Source organism: Pecten maximus, chromosome 13 (assembly GCF_902652985.1).
Source record: "Pecten maximus chromosome 13, xPecMax1.1, whole genome shotgun sequence".
NCBI classification, from domain to species: domain Eukaryota; kingdom Metazoa; phylum Mollusca; class Bivalvia; order Pectinida; family Pectinidae; genus Pecten; species Pecten maximus.
In genome coordinates, this window is record NC_047027.1 from 25,305,794 (window position 1) to 25,326,374 (window position 20,581).

Consider the following 20,581-nt stretch of genomic DNA (forward strand, 5'->3'; position numbering starts at 1 on the left):
AATATTCATACCCTGCCTACACTGCTGTAACAAATATTCACACCCTGCCTACACCGCTCTAGCAAATATTCATACCCTGCCTACACCGCTGCAACAAATATTCATACCCTGCCTATACTGCTCTAACGAATATTCACACCCTGCCTATACTGCTGTAACGAATATTCACACCCTGCCTATACTACTCTAACGAATATTCATACCCTGCCTATACTGCTGTAACGAATATTGATACCCTGTCTACACTGCTCTAACGAATATTTACACCCTGTCTACACTGCTCTAACGAATATTTACACCCTGTCTACACTGCTCTAACGAATATTCACACCCTGCCTATACTGCTCTAACGAATATTCACACCCTGCCTATACTGCTGTAACGAATATTCATACCCTGCCTATACTGCTGTAACGAATATTCATACCCTGCCTATACTGCTCTAACGAATATTCACACCCTGCCTATACTGCTGTAACGAATATTCATACCCTGCCTATACTGCTCTAACGAATCTTCATACCCTGCCTATACTGCTGTAACGAATATTCATACCCTGCCTACACTGCTGTAACGAATATTCATACCCTCACTATACTGCTGTAATGAATATTCATACCCTGCCTACACTGCTCTAACGAATATTCATACCCTGCCTACACTGCTGTAACGAATATTCATACCCTCCCTATACTGCTGTAATGAATATTCATACCCTGCCTACACTGCTCTAACGAATATTCACACCCTGCCTATACTGCTGTAACGAATATTCACACCCTGCCTATACTGCTGTAACGAATATTCATACCCTGCCTACACTGCTGTAACGAATATTCATACCCTGCCTACACTGCTCTAACGAATATTCACACCCTGCCTACACTGCTCTAACAAATATTCACACCCTGTCTACACTGCTGTAACGAATATTCACACCCTGTCTACACTGCTGTAACGAATATTCACACCCTGTCTACACTGCTGTAACGAATATTCACACCCTGTCTACACCGCTCTAACGAATATTCACACCCTGCCTATACTGCTGTAACGAATATTCATACCCTGCCTACACTGCTGTAACGAATATTGACACCCTGTCTACACTGCTGTAATGAATATTGACACCCTGTCTACACTGCTGTAACGAATATTCACACCCTGCCTACACTGCTCTAACGAATATTCACACCCTGCCTACACTGCTCTAACGAATATTCACACCCTACCTACACTGCTGTAACGAATATTCACACCCTGCCTACACTGCTGTAACGAATATTCACACCCTGTCTACACTGCTGTAACGAATATTCACACCCTGTCTACACCGCTCTAACGAATATTCACACCCTGCCTATACTGCTGTAACGAATATTCATACCCTGCCTACACTGCTGTAACGAATCTTCACACCCTGCCTACACTGCTGTAATGAATATTGACACCCTGTCTACACTGCTGTAACGAATATTCACACCCTGCCTACACTGCTCTAACGAATATTCACACCCTGCCTACACTGCTCTAACGAATATTCACACCCTGCCTACACTGCTCTAACAAATATTCACACCCTCCCTACACTGCTCTAACGAATATTCACACCCTGCCTACACTGCTGTAACGAATATTCATACCCTGCCTACACTGCTCTAACGAATATTCACACCCTGCCTACACTGCTCTAACGAATATTCACACCCTGCCTACACTGCTCTAACAAATATTCACACCCTGCCTACACTGCTTTATCGAATATTCACACCCTGCCTACACTGCTCTAACAAATATTCACACCCTGCCTACACTGCTCTAACAAATATTCACACCCTGCCTACACTGCTCTAACAAATATTCACACCCTGCCTACACTGCTCTAACAAATATTCACACCCTGCCTACACTGCTTTATCGAATATTCACACCCTGCCTACACTGCTGTAACGAATATTCACACCCTGCCTACACTGCTCTAACGAATATTCACACCCTGCCTACACTGCTCTAACGAATATTCACACCCTGCCTACACTGCTCTAACGAATATTCACACCCTGCCTACACTGCTGTAATGAATATTCATACCCTACCTACACTGCTGTAACGAATATTCATACCCTGCCTACACTGCTGTAACGAATATTCATACCCTGCCTACACTGCTGTAACGAATATTGACACCCTGCCTACACTGCTCTAACGAATATTCACACCTTGCCTACACTGCTCTAACGAATATCCATACCCTGCCTACACTGCTTTAACGAATATTCACACCATGCCTACACTGCTCTAACGAATATTCACACCCTGCCTACACTGCTTTAACGAATATTCACACCCTGCCTACACTGCTCTAACGAATATTCACACCCTGCCTACACTGCTCTAACAAATATTCATACCCTGCCTACACTGCTCTAACGAATATTCACACCCTGCCTACACTGCTCTAACGAATATTCACACCCTGCCTACACTGCTCTAACGAATATTCACACCCTGCCTATACTGCTCTAACGAATATTCACACCCTGCCTATACTGCTGTAACGAATATTCATACCCTGCCTACACTGCTCTAACGAATATTCACACCCTGCCTATACTGCTCTAACGAATATTCACACCCTGCCTACACTGCTGTAACGAATATTCATACCCTGCCCATACTGCTCTAATGAATATTCACACCCTGCCTACACTGCTCTAGCAAATATTCATACCCTGTCTACACTGCTGTAACGAATATTCACACCCTGCCTACACTGCTGTAACGAATATTCACACCCTGCCTATACTGCTCTAATGAATATTCACACCCTGCCTACACTGCTGTAATGAATATCCATACCCTGCCTACACTGCTGTAATGAATATCCATACCCTGCCTACACTGCTGTAATGAATATCCATACCCTGCCTACACTGCTATCCGGCAGGATAGCTATGACGTCAAATCGGGCAATGATTGTTTGTTTGTTTGTTTTTGTTTAACTTCCTATTAACAGCCAGTGTCATTTTAGGACGTGCCAGTATATTCAAATATTGAAAGAAATGGGAGATTTTGTTTAATCTGTAATTCAAATACTGAAGTTGAAGATGAATTTCATTTTTTATTCATGTGTAATATGTACAACAACTTAAGAATTCGTTTAATTAAAACGTGCTACTGGCAAAAGCCATCAATGTTTAAATTAATACAGTTATTAAGTGCCAATAATACCAAAGAATTATGTAACCTGGGTAAATTCATATTCGAAGCAAATAAGATTAGATCTTTACATATGTAACCCGTTCTCCACAGTGTATTTCATTGCTGTTTCATTGTCATTTTCATGTATTGTGTATTTGTATTATGTACTTATGGGCCACAAGGCCTACGGTCAATAAAGAAATTGAATTGAAAATTGATAATGATTACCGGTACACAATACCGCACCTAGATATGTTGTAATCATAGGACGACTTATTATCTATAATTAATTGCTTAATTCTTTCTGAGTATCTACACAATACGTGCTCAGTAATTAGTCGATTACCTGTCAGAGGACCAGATTTCCTCGTACAATGATAACAACCAATTATGTCTCAATTGTGACACTCGCCTATTGTTATCTCAATTATACCGACGTAAATTGGACGCATATCAATAACAAACTAATTAGAATAGTAACAGTATCTTTACTTTTTACAAGATTAAAATATGTACTTAGACATGGTCTATTTTACTGCCCTGGCACACGTAATAAGGCTTCATAAAGGTACAATGAAACAATGTAATAACAGATAAATACATATTTGAATAAATATCACAGATACGTATCACACCGGATAATGTAAAACATTTAAACATATATTTCTGATTTGATAAGCAGATTGACACTGCCAGACTGTTTAGGAACACCCTTAGGGTCAGACAACGTGTAGCTTTTAAAAATAAACATAATTGTATAAATATAGAATCAAGCTAATCCATTTGTAAACATGTAACACTGCCTGTGTAGGAAGTTTGTTCTTTTATAATTCTTATATTTTGTCATTTCAAATTGTTTTATTCAATCAAACATTTGAAATAATTTACATACAATATTTTATAATAAAGATAGAATCTAGATATAAAAAAATGGATTGGACAACAGTCTAAGACTATACGGGTCCTTTCCGTACTTCCGTCATCATAAATAATCTTACTGATATAGTTGTATTTCTAATACATGTATATATGGTTATCATACGTTAATGGAAGAAACACAGATCATAATCGACAGGAAACTTATACTCTACCATAGAGAAGATAATATATTGAAGAGAAAGTATAACATAGATACATATATATATAACGGACGTAGGGAGCGGAATGGTTTTACATGTACTGTATATATATACATGTATATGCAATGTATAACGGACGTAGGGAGCGGAATGGTTTTACATGTATATATATATATGCAATGTATAACGGACGTAGGGAGCGGAATGGTTTTACATGTATATATATATATGCAATGTATAACGGACGTAGGGAGCGGAATGGTTTTACATGTATATATATATATGCAATGTATAACGGACGTAGGGAGGGGAATGTTTTTATTTTATATATAACGGACGTAGGGAGGGGAATGCTTTTTAGATATATAACGGACTTAGGGAGGGGAATGGGTTTTTTTTTATATATATATATATATAACGGACGTAGGGAGGGGAATGTTATATATATATATAACGTACGTAGGGAGGGGGAATGTTTTTTTTTTAATATATATATAACGGACGTAGGAAGGGGAATGTATTTATATAAAACGGACGTAGGAAGCGGAATGTTTTTTTGTTTTTTTTTATATATAACGGACGTTGGGAGGGGAATGCTTTATATATATATAACGGACGTAGGGAGGGGAATGTTTTTTTATATATATATAACGGACGTAGGTAGCGAAATGTTTGTTTTTGATATATATATATAACGGACGTAGGTAGCGAAATGTTTTTGTTTTTCATATATATATTAACAGACGTATGGAGCGGAATGTTTATATATATATATAACGGGGAATGCGTGTTTTTCGAGCGTGAGGAACCTATTATTTTATATAATGGACGTAATGAAGGGAATGCGTATTTTTCGAGAATCACATTGAAACTTTTTATGGTTGGTGGCCCTGAAAAGGGCCGTTTTGTGAGGTTTCATAGAAACTGAACTCGGTGGAAAAAACTCGTCTTTACGATTCCTTTCACATTCCCTGGTGTCGCTAATGTACCATCGCGAAGACGATACAGTGGCCTGCCTTTGGAGAGATACCGTTTCACATCAAGGTGTATAAGAACCTCTGAGTTCTTGTTGACCAGAGTCTTGCTGTCTGCAAAGTGGATCATCTGGCGATTTCTGCGGCTTAGGCCATGCACTTTGATTTCTTCGTAGGCAGCCCTGGTCGTTCCGTGCACGCAGTAGCGGACATCTCTTGGATCTGTAATCAGCTTTCCAGTTCTAGTGATGTCTATGTCGTCTGTAGAATGGCCATCACATGTTCGGACGAATTGTTGACAATCAGACAGATTGAGTCTGTCTCCTGCAACATGGCAAACGATGTACATTAGCATGTCTCTGGTGATGGAGAATAGATGACAAATGTACCAGATTGGTACATATCCCGCCGGATCTCTCGGAGCGGAGGCGTCATGGCTGAGGAATCGGACGATGGTACGTGAAGTCGTTTCGAAGGTCATGTTGAAAAGTGTTTGTTGGTAGGATAATGATGTATTTAAATAATTAACAACATCAAATCGGTCCAATCAAATGTGGGGGCGTGGCGTTTCGGGCTACCCAAACTTTATCCAATCAAATATTCTTTCACAATATCCAAAATTAATTAATTGATTATTGATGACATATCTACTGAGGCTAAGTAAACAACTCTCACCTGTTTGATCACCCGTGCTCATGGAGGTGAGTACAATTAACTATTGTACTGTAAACAACTCAAGGTGTCATGATTGTTTGCACAAGTACCTTCTCCGGTGATGTACCGCGCATATTTCAGTGATCATCTGTGCTAATGAATGTGTATACAATCAATTAAAACTACTTCTGTTTCATTGATCACCTGTGCTAATGAATGTGTATACAATCAATTAAACTACTCATATTTCATTGATCACCTGTGCTAATGAATGTGTATACAATCAATTAAAACTACTTAAGCTTCATTGATCACCTGTGCTAATGAATGTGTATCCAATCAATTAAAACTACTTATGTTTCATCGATCACCTGTGCTAATGAATGTGTATACAATCAATTAAACTACTCATATTTCATTGATCACCCGTGCTAATGAATGTGTATACAATCAATTAAAACTACTTATGTTTCATTGATCACCTATGCTTATGAAGGTGTATACACTAAATTAAAACTACCCATGTTATGTAAACAATCACGCCGCTAATGACTGTTTGTATTATTAATTTGAAAACAGGAGAGTTAATCTGGCAGAATTTTAACTTTTTCTCCGGGGCATTAGATTACTAATAACACTTTGTACATCGGCTAATTTCCTGAGGAAAATAGTCGATATAACTCAGGAATCAAGGAGTCAAACAACCCTTGATATCCAGCTTCTACCTTTTTATAAAAAAAAAAAACACAATTTTTTTCCCACAATAAGTGTTCCATTATGTGTCGAACCCCACTAACTCTGTACTGGACCAGGGGAGACAACTCGTAGGAAATACCGGTCAGGACATTAAATGGGCCAAGTCCGCCTGGCAATCTGTACCTTGTACCTTTTGGTATAATGATACTTTTATAAGATTAAAGAGGAATTAGTTGATTATTTTTTTAACTGTTTTTACATTTTAAAATGTTTTAACTGATACATTGTATACGTAGCTATTACGTAATTATTTAAATAATAAGCTGGGTACATTAGCCCTGACGTAACAATAAATTACTGTTTATAAGTATTAGACAGCTAATGATTTTTCCTCCTCCTTTTCATGTTAAATCCTTTGTTTTTTTTAAACTTTTACTGCCGCTTTTTTTCTTCATTTTCTGATATTATATATTGTTGATACGCATACACTAGTATAAGATAAAAAAGAATAAAAACCCGCATACACTATAGGGACGCCCCGGACCATCTATACCTCCAGCCAAGCCCGGCAAAAGGACAAAGTACTGTACCTTACGGAAGCAGTGACGTCCTCGACTGTCGGGTGTAACTGGTGGCCTTAGACCCGGGGTACAAAACAGACATTATATATCGCCCCTTATTGGAACACCAACATACGACAATAATTTCACTCTTGAACAAATATATATATCTATCGATATTTTTTGCAAAGATTACTTATAAATATATAAAGATAAATTTTTAACATAAGTATATAGTAAGCCTCTTGGCTCCCTTCAGTCGCCCTCCCACGACAAAAAAAATAAAATAACGTGGGATATTTTTATACCACCGTAGAGCGACTGGCGTACATGGGCTTGCCCACAATGCCACACCCGCCACATTGGATTGGATTAGACTACGGTGTCGCAGTATACAACTCGGTCAGTAACTCACAACTAGAAAAAATAATGTCGTACAATACAGATGTCTTATTACTTGTCTGCATGTAATGAAGGGAACTTCACTCTCTAGTCTCAAAGCCGAGGCTGGGGACCCTCCGCTTCAAATACGCCGAAATTCATTCATCGCAAAATACCAATTAAAACTTGGAAAGTATTGAAAATGACTTCAAATTTAAATATAATGAAAATAAAATACTGCCTTCATACAAATCAGATTATACATGTCTAAAATATATCTAATCTATTTTTCAGCTGGGTAACATCAACGTGCATACAGCAGAGTTTAGTTCAATCCCACTGTGGACACTGAACAAACCGATAATCAATATAGACTTAAAACAATGTACCTCAGACGGTAAATAAATCCATGTCTCCTGCAGACGCCATAGTACCACTGCGTCTTTTTATTGACTCACTTAAAGGAGTACACATATATACAGATGGCTCTAAAGATCCTAATACTAAAAAAATGTGGATGTGCTTTTGTCATTCCAGCCTTAGACATTAAAAATAGATTTCGATTAAGTCCGAATATATAGAGAAAACATGGTCAGTGTCTTAAAATATAAGCGGTATTTTGACGAGGGTAAAGAAAGACAAAAGTGGCAAGCTTTGTCGTCATTTATATAATGTATGTACATTGTATTACTTAAAAACTGAATAAAAAATAAATTATCAAAAAAACTCGATTAAGCAATAATATTTCTATAATGACGGCTGAACTTGCAGCCATACAGCTTTAACCAATACAGCGGCAGATAACTCCGTCATTCTTGTAGATTCACTGAGCGCATTACAAGCATTAAAACACCAGAACATACAATTACAAACCCGATTAAATTAGCTTCTATTTTAGGACATCAACTGTGGTGCTAACAATCTTGATCCCGTGATCCCGTCCCCATCGTCCTGCAGCAGTTTCAGCAATTGTGGGAGTGGATTTGGAAAGTGTCGCCGACTATGCAGATCGCAATTTCAGCCATTCTACCGCGGATCGAGTCCCGATTTGAAGAGGCGATAACCAGACCAGGATTTATCAACAAAATCAACTACAAGGCCAGATGTATGAACCACGCACTAAGAACCATATCCAGCATCACACTGAACCTCCACTTCATACCCCATCCAACCTTCGCCCGGAACGGAGTTATCTAAGCTTTAAGGGCACTGACAGGGCAGTGAACGACATCCTCGTTACAACAATCGGAACAACGTCACAAACCACTACGTCACCACCGACCACAACGTCGCCACCGAGCACTACGTCGTCACCAGCCACTACGTCACCACCGACCACTACGTCACCACCGACCACTACGCGGCTACCAACCACTACACCGACTACTAACTCACCACCGATCACTACGTCACCACCGACCACTACGTCACCACCGACCACTACGTTATCACCGACCACTACGTCACCACCGACCACTACGTCGCCATCGGCCACCTTGCAGCCACCAGCCACTACGCAGCCACCAGTCACTACGCAGCCACCAGCCACTACGTCGCCACCAGCCACTACGTAGCCATCGACCACTACGGCACCACCGACCACTACGCTGCCATCAACCACTACGCAACCACCAGACACTACGTCGCCAATAGCCACTACGAAGCCACCGACCACTACACCGCCACCAATCACTACGTCGCCACCAGCCACTACGCAGCCACCGACCACTTCACCGCCACCGACAACTACGTCGTTTCCGACCACTACGCCGCCACCAACCACTACGCCGCCACCGACCACTGCGTCACCACCAACAACTACGCCGCCACCGACCACTACGCCGCCACCAACCACTACGCCGCCACTGACCACTACGTCACCACCGACCACTACGCCACCACCGACCACTACGTCTCCACCGACCACTACGTCACCACCGACCACTATGTCAACACCAGCCACTACGCAGCCACCGACCACTACGTCGCCACCGACCACTACGTCGTCACCAGCCACTACGTCACCACCGACCACTACGTCACCACCAGCCACTACGCAGCCACCGACCACTACGTTGCCACCACCCACTACGTCGCCACCGAGCACTACGTCGCTTCCGACCACTACGTCGCCACCGACCACTACATCGCCACCGACCACTACGCGGCCACCAACCACTACACCGCCAACGACCACTAACTCGCCACCGACCACTACGTCGCCACCAGCAACTACGCAGCCACCGACCACTACGTCACCACCGACCACTACGCGGCTACCAACCACTACACCGACTACTAACTCGCCACCGGTCACTACGTCACCACCGACCACTACGTCACCACCGACCACTACGTCACCACCGACCACTACGTCACCACCGACCACTACGTCGCCAGCGGCCACCTTGCAGCCACCAGCCACTACGCAGCCACCAGTCACTACGCAGCCACCAGCCACTACGTAGCCATCGACCACTACGGCACCACCGACCACTACGCAGCCATCAACCACTACGCAACCACCAGACACTACGTCGCCAACAGCCACTACGCAGCCACCGACCACTTCACCGCCACCGACAACTACGTCGTTTCCGACAACTACGCCGCCACCAACCACTACGCCGCCACCGACCACTGCGTCACCACCAACAACTACGCCGCCACCGACCACTACGCCGCCACCGACCACTACGCCGCCACTGACCACTACGTAACCACCGACCACTACGCCGCCAACGACCACTATGTCTCCACCGACCACTACGTCACCACCGACCACTATGTCACCACCAGCCACTACGCCGCCACCGACCACTACGTTGCCACCACCCACTACGTCGCCACCGGCCACTACGTCGCCACCGACCACTATGCCGCCACCGACCACTACGTCGCCACCGACCACTACGTCGCTTCCGACCACTACATCGCCACCGACCACTACGCGGCCACCAACCACTACGTCACCAGCAACCACTCAGCCGCCACCAACCACTACGCCGCCACTGACCACTACGCCGCCACCGACCACTACGTCAAGACCAACCACTATGTCACCACCGACTACTACGCCGCCGACCACTACGCCGCCAACGACCACTACGCCGCCACCGACCACTACGTCGCCACCACCCACTACGTCGCCACCGACCACTACGTCGCTTCCGACCACTACGTCGCCACCGACCACTACGCCATCACTGACCACTACGTCGGAACGGAGTTATACAAGAGCAACTTCTCAGCAGAGATGGCCTTCATCTAATCTATAAGGGCAATGGCAGGGTAGTGAACGACATCCTCGCCGGAGTTACAACAATCAGGACAACGTCACAAACCACTACGTCACCACCGACCACTACACCGCCACCGACCACTACACTGCCATCGACAACTACGTCGCCACCGACCACTACGTCAACACCGATCACTACGTCGTCACCAGCCACTACGTCGCCACCGACCACTACGTCACCACCGACCACTACGTCACCACCAGCCACTACGCAGCCAACGACCACTACGTTGCCACCACCCACTACGTCGCTTCCGACCACTTCGTCGCCACCGACCACTACACCGCCACCGACCACTACGCGGCCACCAACCAATACACCGCGAACGACCACTAACTCGCCACCGACCACTTCGTCGCCACCAGCCACTACGCAGCCACCGACCACTACGTCACCACCGACCACTACACTGCCACCGACAACTACGTCGCCACCGACCACGACGTCAACACCGACCACTACGTCGTCACCAGCCACTACGTCGCCACCGACCACTACGTCACAATCGACCACTACGTCACCACCAGCCACTACCCCGCCACCGGCCACCTTGCAGCCACCAGCCACTACGCAGCCAACGACCATTACACCGCCACCAATCACTACGTCGCCACCAGCCACTACGCAGCCACTAGCAACTACGCCGCGACCAGCCACTACGCAGCCAACGACCACTACACCGCCACCAACCACTATGCTGCCACCAGCCACTGCGTTGGCACCAACACTAGGCAGCCACCAGCCACTACTCAGCCACCAGCCACTACGCCGCCACCAACCACTGAGCCTTCCTACTTTTCTGTATTGATGTCGGTGCCACCAACAGCAACACCTGTCAAAACACATACATAATCTACTCCATATGCATTCTAACTCATATCTACCCATGTCAAAACATAAACACCATCTACCCCACATACAGTATAACTTATATCCACCCATGTCAAAACACATACCCAATCTACCCCATATACAGTATAATTTATATCTACCCATGTGATGTATCATGCTTCATAATCATAAAGGACGAATAAAGTCGATGTAGACTCCCTTTATTTGCATCACACACCTCAAGAGAGGGTAAAAAACTACAAAGAAAACAAAACCAAAAATAACAAAAGTTAGGAAACCAACAGAAAGAGTAATCGTCTCGGACAGACCAATAACTGTTCCTCCTAATAAATCATGTTACAAATACAATGAAATATAACACATTATATGTTCCTACCGGATAAAATTATGAGAAATTGCTCACTATCTTTCATATTCTTAATAATAAAGATTTAAACAGCTCAAATGAGGTTATTCGAATGTCATTTGTCCAAGTTATAACATGTATTCAATGTATAAACAAACCAGCAGACGACACTTGATTGAAATATGGCGGGACCTACTCGGCCAAGCCTAACACGATTTACCAAACTTACAAGATGAGAATATATGCATATGACATAATAACAAGCATCATAGATATATTATGCATTAAACCATATATTAATTATCAACACTTACTCCTTAGGGAGGCCAGTATATCCGAAAACAATAGCGTGACAGCGACGCTTCCACATGGTACTGTAGACATGGGAACTTGTAACTAATACACTAATATGCGGATAGAGGCGGACTCTAATTTCCGGACAACAGATTCCGGACTTAGACCATCACACTCCTCCTCTGATTTCAAGAGAAATCATTTACAACAATTCAATCATAAGATAATTTCTTAACTACAATATTCTAAATATAATACAGTATTCATAAATGAATAATCAAATCTAAACGCTATGAAACAATTTCAGACATCAATCACAGTCTTTGGAAATGATACAACACAAGAAAATGTCCGCGTCACTCATCTGTTTCCAAAAGTGTTACCAGTTCGGTAACTGGTCTGACATACAATACACGTTTATTGTCTCTCACAACAGCAATCTCAACCTTTCGTACTGCACAGTCGTTACTTGGAAATGTTCTTTCAACTATTCCAACCGGCCATTCATTTCGAGAGCGCTCCCCGTCTTTTAAGAGAACCAGGTCTCCCGGTTGAAGGTTCTTGGTGTGTTTTTGCCACTTCTTTCGCAATTGTAAACCGTGAAGATACTCATTCCTCCATCTCCTCCAGAATTCCTCTGCAAGTGATTGCACGTGTTTCCATGTCGAGCGCAACACATCCTTTGTGTTGTAAGGAGGGAACGGGTTGACATCACAACTAGTCTTACTTGTCAACAGCATAGACGGCGTAAGAAGAACAGGTGACTCTGGATCACTGAATACATCCACTAACGGTCTATTGTTCACAATTGCACAAACTTCAGACATAAGAGTGGTCAATACCTCGTGTGTGAGACTTTTCCTTTGCTGTTGAAGCAACATAGAGTTCAAGATGTTCTTGGCGACACCAATTAACCTTTCCCAAGCGCCACCCATGTGAGGCGAGTAGGGTGGGTTGAAAATCCACTTGATTTTGCCGTCGGATAAGAAGTCAGCAACATGATCATTCTCAACAAATCTTGCATCAATGGCCAGATCTTCTGTCGCTCCCACAAAATTCGTGCCCCTGTCGGAACGAAATTGGATGACCGGTCCACGCACAGAAATAAACCGTCGTAAGGCGTTAATAAAAGACGAGCTGGAAAGTTGTTCTATCACCTCTATATGTATGGCTCTTGTCACAAGACATGTGAACAACAAAGCCCATCGTTTCTGCGTTGCAGATCCTCCTCTGGTCCGCCGGAATGAGATAGGCCAAGGTCCAAACGTATCCACACCGACATATGAAAAAGGTGGTGAAGGAGTGCATCTGTCAGTAGGAAGATCTGCCATATACTGTTGACCAAACTGACCACGAAGTTTCTTGCAGGTAACACAATTGTGAATAATAAAGTTAACCATTTTCCTGCAACTCACGACCCAATATCCACCTGTGCGAACAGCTCCTTCTGTAAACTTACGACCCTGGTGAACTACTTTTTGATGAAAATGACGAACCACCAGAAACGTCACGTGATGGCTCTTGGGAAGTATAACAGGGTTCCTTAATCCTGAGCCGATAATCTCATTGTCGATCTTGTTAAGGCGACCTCCTACATGTAAAAGTCCATCTGTACCAATAACTGGAGTAAGAGTTTTGAGAGAACTTGAATGAGGAATTTCTTTTCCAGCATGGATACGTTGGAACTCTGAACTGAATGCATCTTGTTGAGCTACTGCAATGATGGCACGCTCACTTTCTTGCAGAAATTCTGGTTCATCAAATCGATCAGGTAAGCGTTCTCTGTCCTTCCGGATATGAGCTGCCAAGAACTTTATACGGGCAACAACTCTCACAAGTCTTTTCCAGTTTGAAAATCTGGTGAATCTCTTAGAGAATCCCTCTGGCACCTTTCCACAATCTGTCTGTTTTACTTTCTTCTCGGGAACATCTATCATATCCTCCGACTGCTCCATTTTTGAACAGTTTACTTCAGGACGGATTTCCAAGTCATGATCCGGGTCTATTAAATCATAGCCATCCGGGGATGTTCTATGCTTGATATCGGGGCCAAGAATCCAACTAGAGTCTGGCAATAACAAAGCGTCTAGACCTCTAGTAGCTACATCTGCAGGGTTACACTCCGACGGAACAAAATTCCACTGAGTCGGTTTGCTGAACAGACGAATCTTGCTCACTCTGTTTCCCACATATACGTAGAATCTACGACTTTCGTTTGATATATATCCAAGTACGACTTGACTATCAGAAAAGAACTGAAAGCTATCCTGAGGAATATCGAGTTGGACCCGAATGGTCTCAGCAATTTCTGTAGCGAGTACCGCAGCGCACAACTCTAATCGCGGAACTGTATGTCCATGCGTAGGTGCTAATTTAGCCTTTCCTAACAGAAAGCCAATGCTAAATCTACTAGGATCGTAAAGTTTGAGGTATGCGACAGCCGCTATCGCATCTTTCGACGCATCAGCAAACACAAGAACTTCCCTTCTCAAAGCGTCATCAAAAGAGATGTCGCAGTAGACGCGTGGTATGCTAAGATTCTCAAGGTTGTGCATAGAATTAACCCACAAACACCACTGGCCATAGAGTGACTCAGGTAGAGGATCATCCCAGTCATTGCTTGAGGTGACGGACATCATTTCCCGAAGCAGTAGTTTTCCCCGAATAGTGAACGGCTGAGCAAATCCGAGAGGATCATATATACTATTGATTGTTGATAACAGGCCACGACGCGTGTAAACTTTCTCCACTTGGTTAACCTTGAAAGTGAACGAATCAGTTTCTGTATCCCACAAAAGTCCTAAGCTCCTTTGCGTGGGGAGAGTTTCTGTCAGGAGATCAATATCTTTGAGATCCTTAGCCAGGTCTTTCTGACAAAAAGCATTAAGCACATCCCTGCTATTTGAAGCAAACTTATGAAGTCTGATTTCTCCATTCTCTTGGAGAGCGTGTTTTGTGCGTTCCACAATGTCAATAGCCTCAGACTGGGTCCTACATGACAACAGACCATCGTCAACATAGAAGTCTTTACCCACTAAGTTCTGCACGTCCTGATCAGAATTTTCTACAGCCTTACGCAAGCCGAAATTAGCAACAGCAGGAGAGGCAGTGTTGCCGAAAACATGTCTTGTCATCTGATACTCAACTAACGGCTCACTCAAATCATTGTTCTTGTGCCACAAAAAACGTAGGAAGCGACGTTGCACCTCAGGAACCTGAAAGTTGTAGAACATTTGCTCTACGTCCATGGTGACTGCAATTCTTTCACGACGAAATCTAAGTAAGATACCAAGCAGGCTGTTCAACATATCGGGTCCTTGTAACAGAACGTCGTTGAGCGATAAATTCTGGCACTTGGCAGATGAGTCAAACACCACACGTATACTATCAGGCTTCTTAGGATGTTGAACTGCAAACAGTGGCAAATACCATTTCTCTGTAGAATCTGGTAAAGCTGGTGCTAACTCTGCGTGCTTATTACCGAAAAGTTTCTCCATGAATTCCATAACTCTTTTCTGTTTGTCTGGGTTCGACTTGAGACTCCGATCAAACGAATTCGCTCTTTTAAGAGCCATACTCTTGTTGTCAGGCAGAAAGGGTCTATTCTTCTTAAAAGGCATGGGTGCCTCCCAATGTCCACTAGGGGTTTGTTTGAATCCAGTTTCCATAGTGCTAAGGAACCTTTTGTCCTCTATCGACAAGCCAGGTTTCTCATCTCCCGGTACTCGTTCGAAGATAGGGTCCTCCTTCACCATGAGTTCACTCTCGCATGGCTGCAAGTATGTAGGTCTGCCGTTAGCGAACACTGATGTTTTGCTCACACTGACCTGTTCCGGTAGGTGTGCGCGACCTAAACACACATCACCAATTACAACCCATCCAAGAGGTAACTTCTGGCCGAATGGTAGCCAGTCTCCATCGATACGTTGATCTACAACATGATGTGCAGATACCAAGTCCCTACCAATCAAAATTTCAATTTCCACACTGTCGTTCACGGGTGGAATAAGTGACGCGATGTCTCGTAAATGACTGTAATTCTCTGCCACTTCTGGAGATGGAATTTCACTACGATTGTTTGGGATCTCATTACACTCAATCAAACAGGGTGATTGCAGAGTACATGAACCATCAAGAGATTGTATTACATATCCAGATGCTCTCCGACCAGAGGTAGTAAACTTGCCAGCACATGAAGTGAGTACATATTCTGCACTTGGACCAAATTCTCTAAAGGCGTCGAAGAATGCTGACGTAGCCAATGACTTATTACTCTGGTCATCAATCATACAGTAAACATTGCGGGCTCGAGATGGCTGCCCATTGGGAAATACACTGACAAGCAGTATTTTAGCACACGACTTACTAGTACTGTGACGAGTACTACAAACCTCAGTACAGTGAGTTTCAACTCGGAGCTTCTCCTCCTCGTGGTCTTCACTAGGTATTTGATGTCGCTGACTTCTGTAATTATCTTGTGATTTCTCCCCCTCATACTGTTTCCCAGAGTCTGCGTCTGGATGAAGTATTCCGATGTGATCTGGGGAACCACAAACATTACACTTGACAGTTTCTTTACATGTTTTCCTTGTATGGCGCTTCTGCCCGCAACACTTCAAACAGTAACCATTTTTATATACAAAGTCTTTACGATCTTTCAGAGTTCTGTTTCGGAATTTAAAACAGTCTTTCAGTAGATGATTAGAATTTTCACCATGAATAGGACATTTCCCACCTTTAGGGTTGGTTTCCGGAGTAACCTCGGTCTTCCGTGATGATATCGAAGTTTGACGATGAGAATCCTGTGACAAGGGTTTATATTTCTGTTGTGTACTAGGAACTTTGTTCGGCTTCACAAACGAAACATCAAAATCAAAACTGGGGTCGTTACGTAGACGGGCCAGATCACGCAAGTATCTTGTGAGTACTGAGAATGGTACTTGCGACGTTCGATTTGTCTCTTTGTAGCGATAACACTGATTGGCCCATTTTTCCCTCAAGCGTTTAGGTAATTTTCTAACAAAATCATTTATCCCACTAGAAGTGTCATAATAGCTAAAAACTGGTCCCAACACTGTGTCGGTTTTAATGGATTCAACCTCCGCTGCCAAATCTGATAGGTCAAAAAAGCGCTTAGTGTCATTTTCCTTAAGATCCGGAAACTGGTATATTCGTTGTTTCAATGCTCTTTCGATAATTTCTGCACTACCAAACTCGCTATCAAGCCGCTTCCAAATTTCGTCCACAGCCTTCTGAGAATTCCTGGGATTAGAAGCGCGTATGTTCTCTGCTTGTGTTTTAGACTCAGCACCAAGATGATTTACGAGCAGATCTAGATGTTCCAAGATAGACGCCCCAATTTCTTCCATTACATTAAGAAAGCCGTATTTCCAGGTTAGGTACCTAGCTGGTTCATCTGTAAATTGAGAAAGTCTCTGAGGCAAAAGTTGATTTTTTGCCACTAATTTTGCTAAGTCAAATGCCTCATTTCTATTTTCAGGCTTAAACGCAACAGCACTAGGGTTAAGAACACGTGTAGTATCAGCCGCTCCAGTAGAGGGAATCTGTACAACAGTTTCTATTGGTTCATCCTGAGTAACATCTTCTGTAGGAATAATAGGTGGAGATACATTATTGTCTTTATTCTCCTCTACATAGCGCAAAATGTGACGATTGGTCTCTGACCCAATATAACTGCCTCGCTTACTTGCAGAATCTTTATTGCTAGCATTTGAAGATCTAAAGTCAAAAGCTTTGTGAATTGCATTAAGTCCAGTCTCAGCTACTTCTAATTCTCTCTTCAGATTTAATAAATTCCTACTTGCCTGTAAAGCTGCCTCTTGTTTTATCAATTCAGCCTCCTCTTGTGCATATTTCATGCGAGATCTTGCCTTTTCAACTTTGGCTGTATGTTTTACCAACATTTCAGTCAACCGACTCGACCCTGAAACACCTGACCGTCTGGTTGACAGCATCTTGTGTGAAATTGACGGCAACAAGGACTGTAAGTGCTCTATAAATGACGTCACTTTATCATGTAAAGCTGCAGATGTGAGACGATGAGCTGCCTCTTCACTGGCACTATGATCTGTGCGAGTCCCTTGTAAGAATTGTTCAAACTTTTTAGCTTTCGCTTCATAGCGAGCTAACAGTTTTTGTATGTCATCAATAATTTGCTGGCCCTGGGCAAGATCTATATTTTCTGAGGAATCGATGATAAAGTCAATGTCCCTTTTGATTTTCAATAATTTGGTTGTATAATGCGACACCTTTTCTTCATAAAGATTCACACCGGACTCTGTCATCTTCCTATTTTGGCGGACATCCATCAGTAAACAAATTAAAGTTGAAAACAATTCAATTCTATTGGTGATACGAAGGATACATTACTACTGCTGTGTACTGCAGGCCAGGTCATCTTACTGCAGGCAAGGTCAAACTACAGCAGGCAAGGTCAAACTACTTCAGGCCAGGTCAAAGGATTTTTTACTGTGATGTATCATGCTTCATAATCATAAAGGACGAATAAAGTCGATGTAGACTCCCTTTATTTGCATCACACACCTCAAGAGAGGGTAAAAAACTACAAAGAAAACAAAACCAAAAATAACAAAAGTTAGGAAACCAACAGAAAGAGTAATCGTCTCGGACAGACCAATAACTGTTCCTCCTAATAAATCATGTTACAAATACAATGAAATATAACACATTATATGTTCCTACCGGATAAAATTATGAGAAATTGCTCACTATCTTTCATATTCTTAATAATAAAGATTTAAACAGCTCAAATGAGGTTATTCGAATGTCATTTGTCCAAGTTATAACATGTATTCAATGTATAAACAAACCAGCAGACGACACTTGATTGAAATATGGCGGGACCTACTCGGCCAAGCCTAACACGATTTACCAAACTTACAAGATGAGAATATATGCATATGACATAATAACAAGCATCATAGATATATTATGCATTAAACCATATATTAATTATCAACACTTACTCCTTAGGGAGGCCAGTATATCCGAAAACAATAGCGTGACAGCGACGCTTCCACATGGTACTGTAGACATGGGAACTTGTAACTAATACACTAATATGCGGATAGAGGCGGACTCTAATTTCCGGACAACAGATTCCGGACTTAGACCATCACAACCCATGTCAAAACATATACACAATCTACCCCATCTACAGTAAAACTCATATTCACTCATATCAAAACATATACACAATCTACCCCATCTACAGTAAAACTCATATTCACTCATGTCAAAACACATACACGTTCTACCCCAAATACATTATAACTCATATCCACCCACAAACACATTCTACCCCATATACATTATAACTCATATCCACCCACACACACAATCTACCCCATATACAGTATAGCTCATATCCACCCACACACACAATCTACCCCATATACAGTATAACTCATATCTACCCGAGAAAAAACACTTACACACAATTCATTATTCAATTATTTTATTACTTTCGCCCGTAGGACCTATCAGTCACGAAAACATTGTACATGAAAAACAAATTACAGCATGGCGTATACAACAGGACATAACATATAGAGAATGAGACATCATAACATCAATGATTGGTTCAGTAATTATTTCTTAATTTAGTAGCTTCATGTATATATGTTCCTAGAGAACACAGTTATTTTATACTTGAATAGCTGGATTAATTTAAAAACAGATGGGTTATTCCAGTAATAGCGTTTGATGTATGTTTTCCTTAAATTTCTATAACTTTTACATTTAAGAATAAAATGACATTCATCTTCAATTTGTTGTCTAGTATTACACATATTACAAAATCGTCTTGATCTTGGAGTATTATTATATCTACCAGCTTCAATGGCTAAACAATGTGCAGATAGACGTACAAATCTTTTAGGAATGTATTTGGTAATATAAAAAGGTAGTGTTACAGTCCCCACAAGATTTTTTTTTTATATATATGACATTTTGTGACTCTAATAAATGATGTAGGTGTTGCTGAGATTGGTCAAAAATTCTCTGGCAAAATATTGTCGATATAGCTTGCATACATTTGCTGGTTTTCGCACACAACCAAAACCAAGCGAAAAAGTTCATTTTTAACAAAATTAATTATCCTTAGTTTCCTATAATATTGTAGTGGAAAACGACCTTGTTCACAATATACCACCGCATTTGAGGTTGATTTTTTTTACATGAAGTATTCTTTTGCAAAATG

The 20,581-nt window shown here is 42.4% G+C and overlaps 5 protein-coding genes across 5 annotated transcripts; 1 reads left to right on the forward strand and 4 right to left on the reverse strand.

Annotated features, from left to right (window-relative positions):
* Positions 1-5,195: 5,195 nt before the first annotated feature.
* LOC117340572 lies at positions 5,196-5,735 on the reverse strand. Its single transcript, XM_033902331.1, has one exon. The coding sequence runs from the start codon at positions 5,733-5,735 to the stop codon at positions 5,196-5,198; it is 540 nt and encodes a 179-aa protein (XP_033758222.1).
* A 3,756-nt stretch (positions 5,736-9,491) lies between these two features.
* On the forward strand, positions 9,492-10,816 carry LOC117340573 (uncharacterized protein PB18E9.04c-like). The gene is made up of 2 exons (XM_033902333.1): positions 9,492-9,883; positions 9,946-10,816. Exons 1-2 carry the CDS (start codon positions 9,492-9,494, stop codon positions 10,814-10,816), a joined length of 1,263 nt encoding a protein of 420 aa, XP_033758224.1.
* Position 10,817: 1 nt separating this feature from the next.
* Positions 10,818-12,415, reverse strand: LOC117340574 (UDP-3-O-(3-hydroxymyristoyl)glucosamine N-acyltransferase-like). Its single transcript, XM_033902334.1, has 2 exons — positions 12,360-12,415; positions 10,818-11,679 (listed from the first exon to the last, which is right to left on the reverse strand). The coding sequence occupies exons 1-2, from the start codon at positions 12,413-12,415 to the stop codon at positions 10,818-10,820; spliced, it is 918 nt and encodes a 305-aa protein (XP_033758225.1).
* Positions 11,841-17,814, reverse strand: LOC117341539. Its single transcript, XM_033903411.1, has 2 exons — positions 12,360-17,814; positions 11,841-11,935 (listed from the first exon to the last, which is right to left on the reverse strand). The coding sequence occupies exon 1, from the start codon at positions 17,706-17,708 to the stop codon at positions 12,696-12,698; it is 5,013 nt and encodes a 1,670-aa protein (XP_033759302.1). The 5' UTR covers positions 17,709-17,814; the 3' UTR covers positions 11,841-11,935; positions 12,360-12,695.
* On the reverse strand, positions 17,735-19,565 carry LOC117340575. The gene is made up of 3 exons (XM_033902335.1): positions 19,347-19,565; positions 17,799-18,922; positions 17,735-17,755 (listed from the first exon to the last, which is right to left on the reverse strand). Exons 2-3 carry the CDS (start codon positions 18,666-18,668, stop codon positions 17,735-17,737), a joined length of 891 nt encoding a protein of 296 aa, XP_033758226.1. The 5' UTR covers positions 18,669-18,922; positions 19,347-19,565.
* Between the last annotated feature and the right edge of the window lie 1,016 nt (positions 19,566-20,581).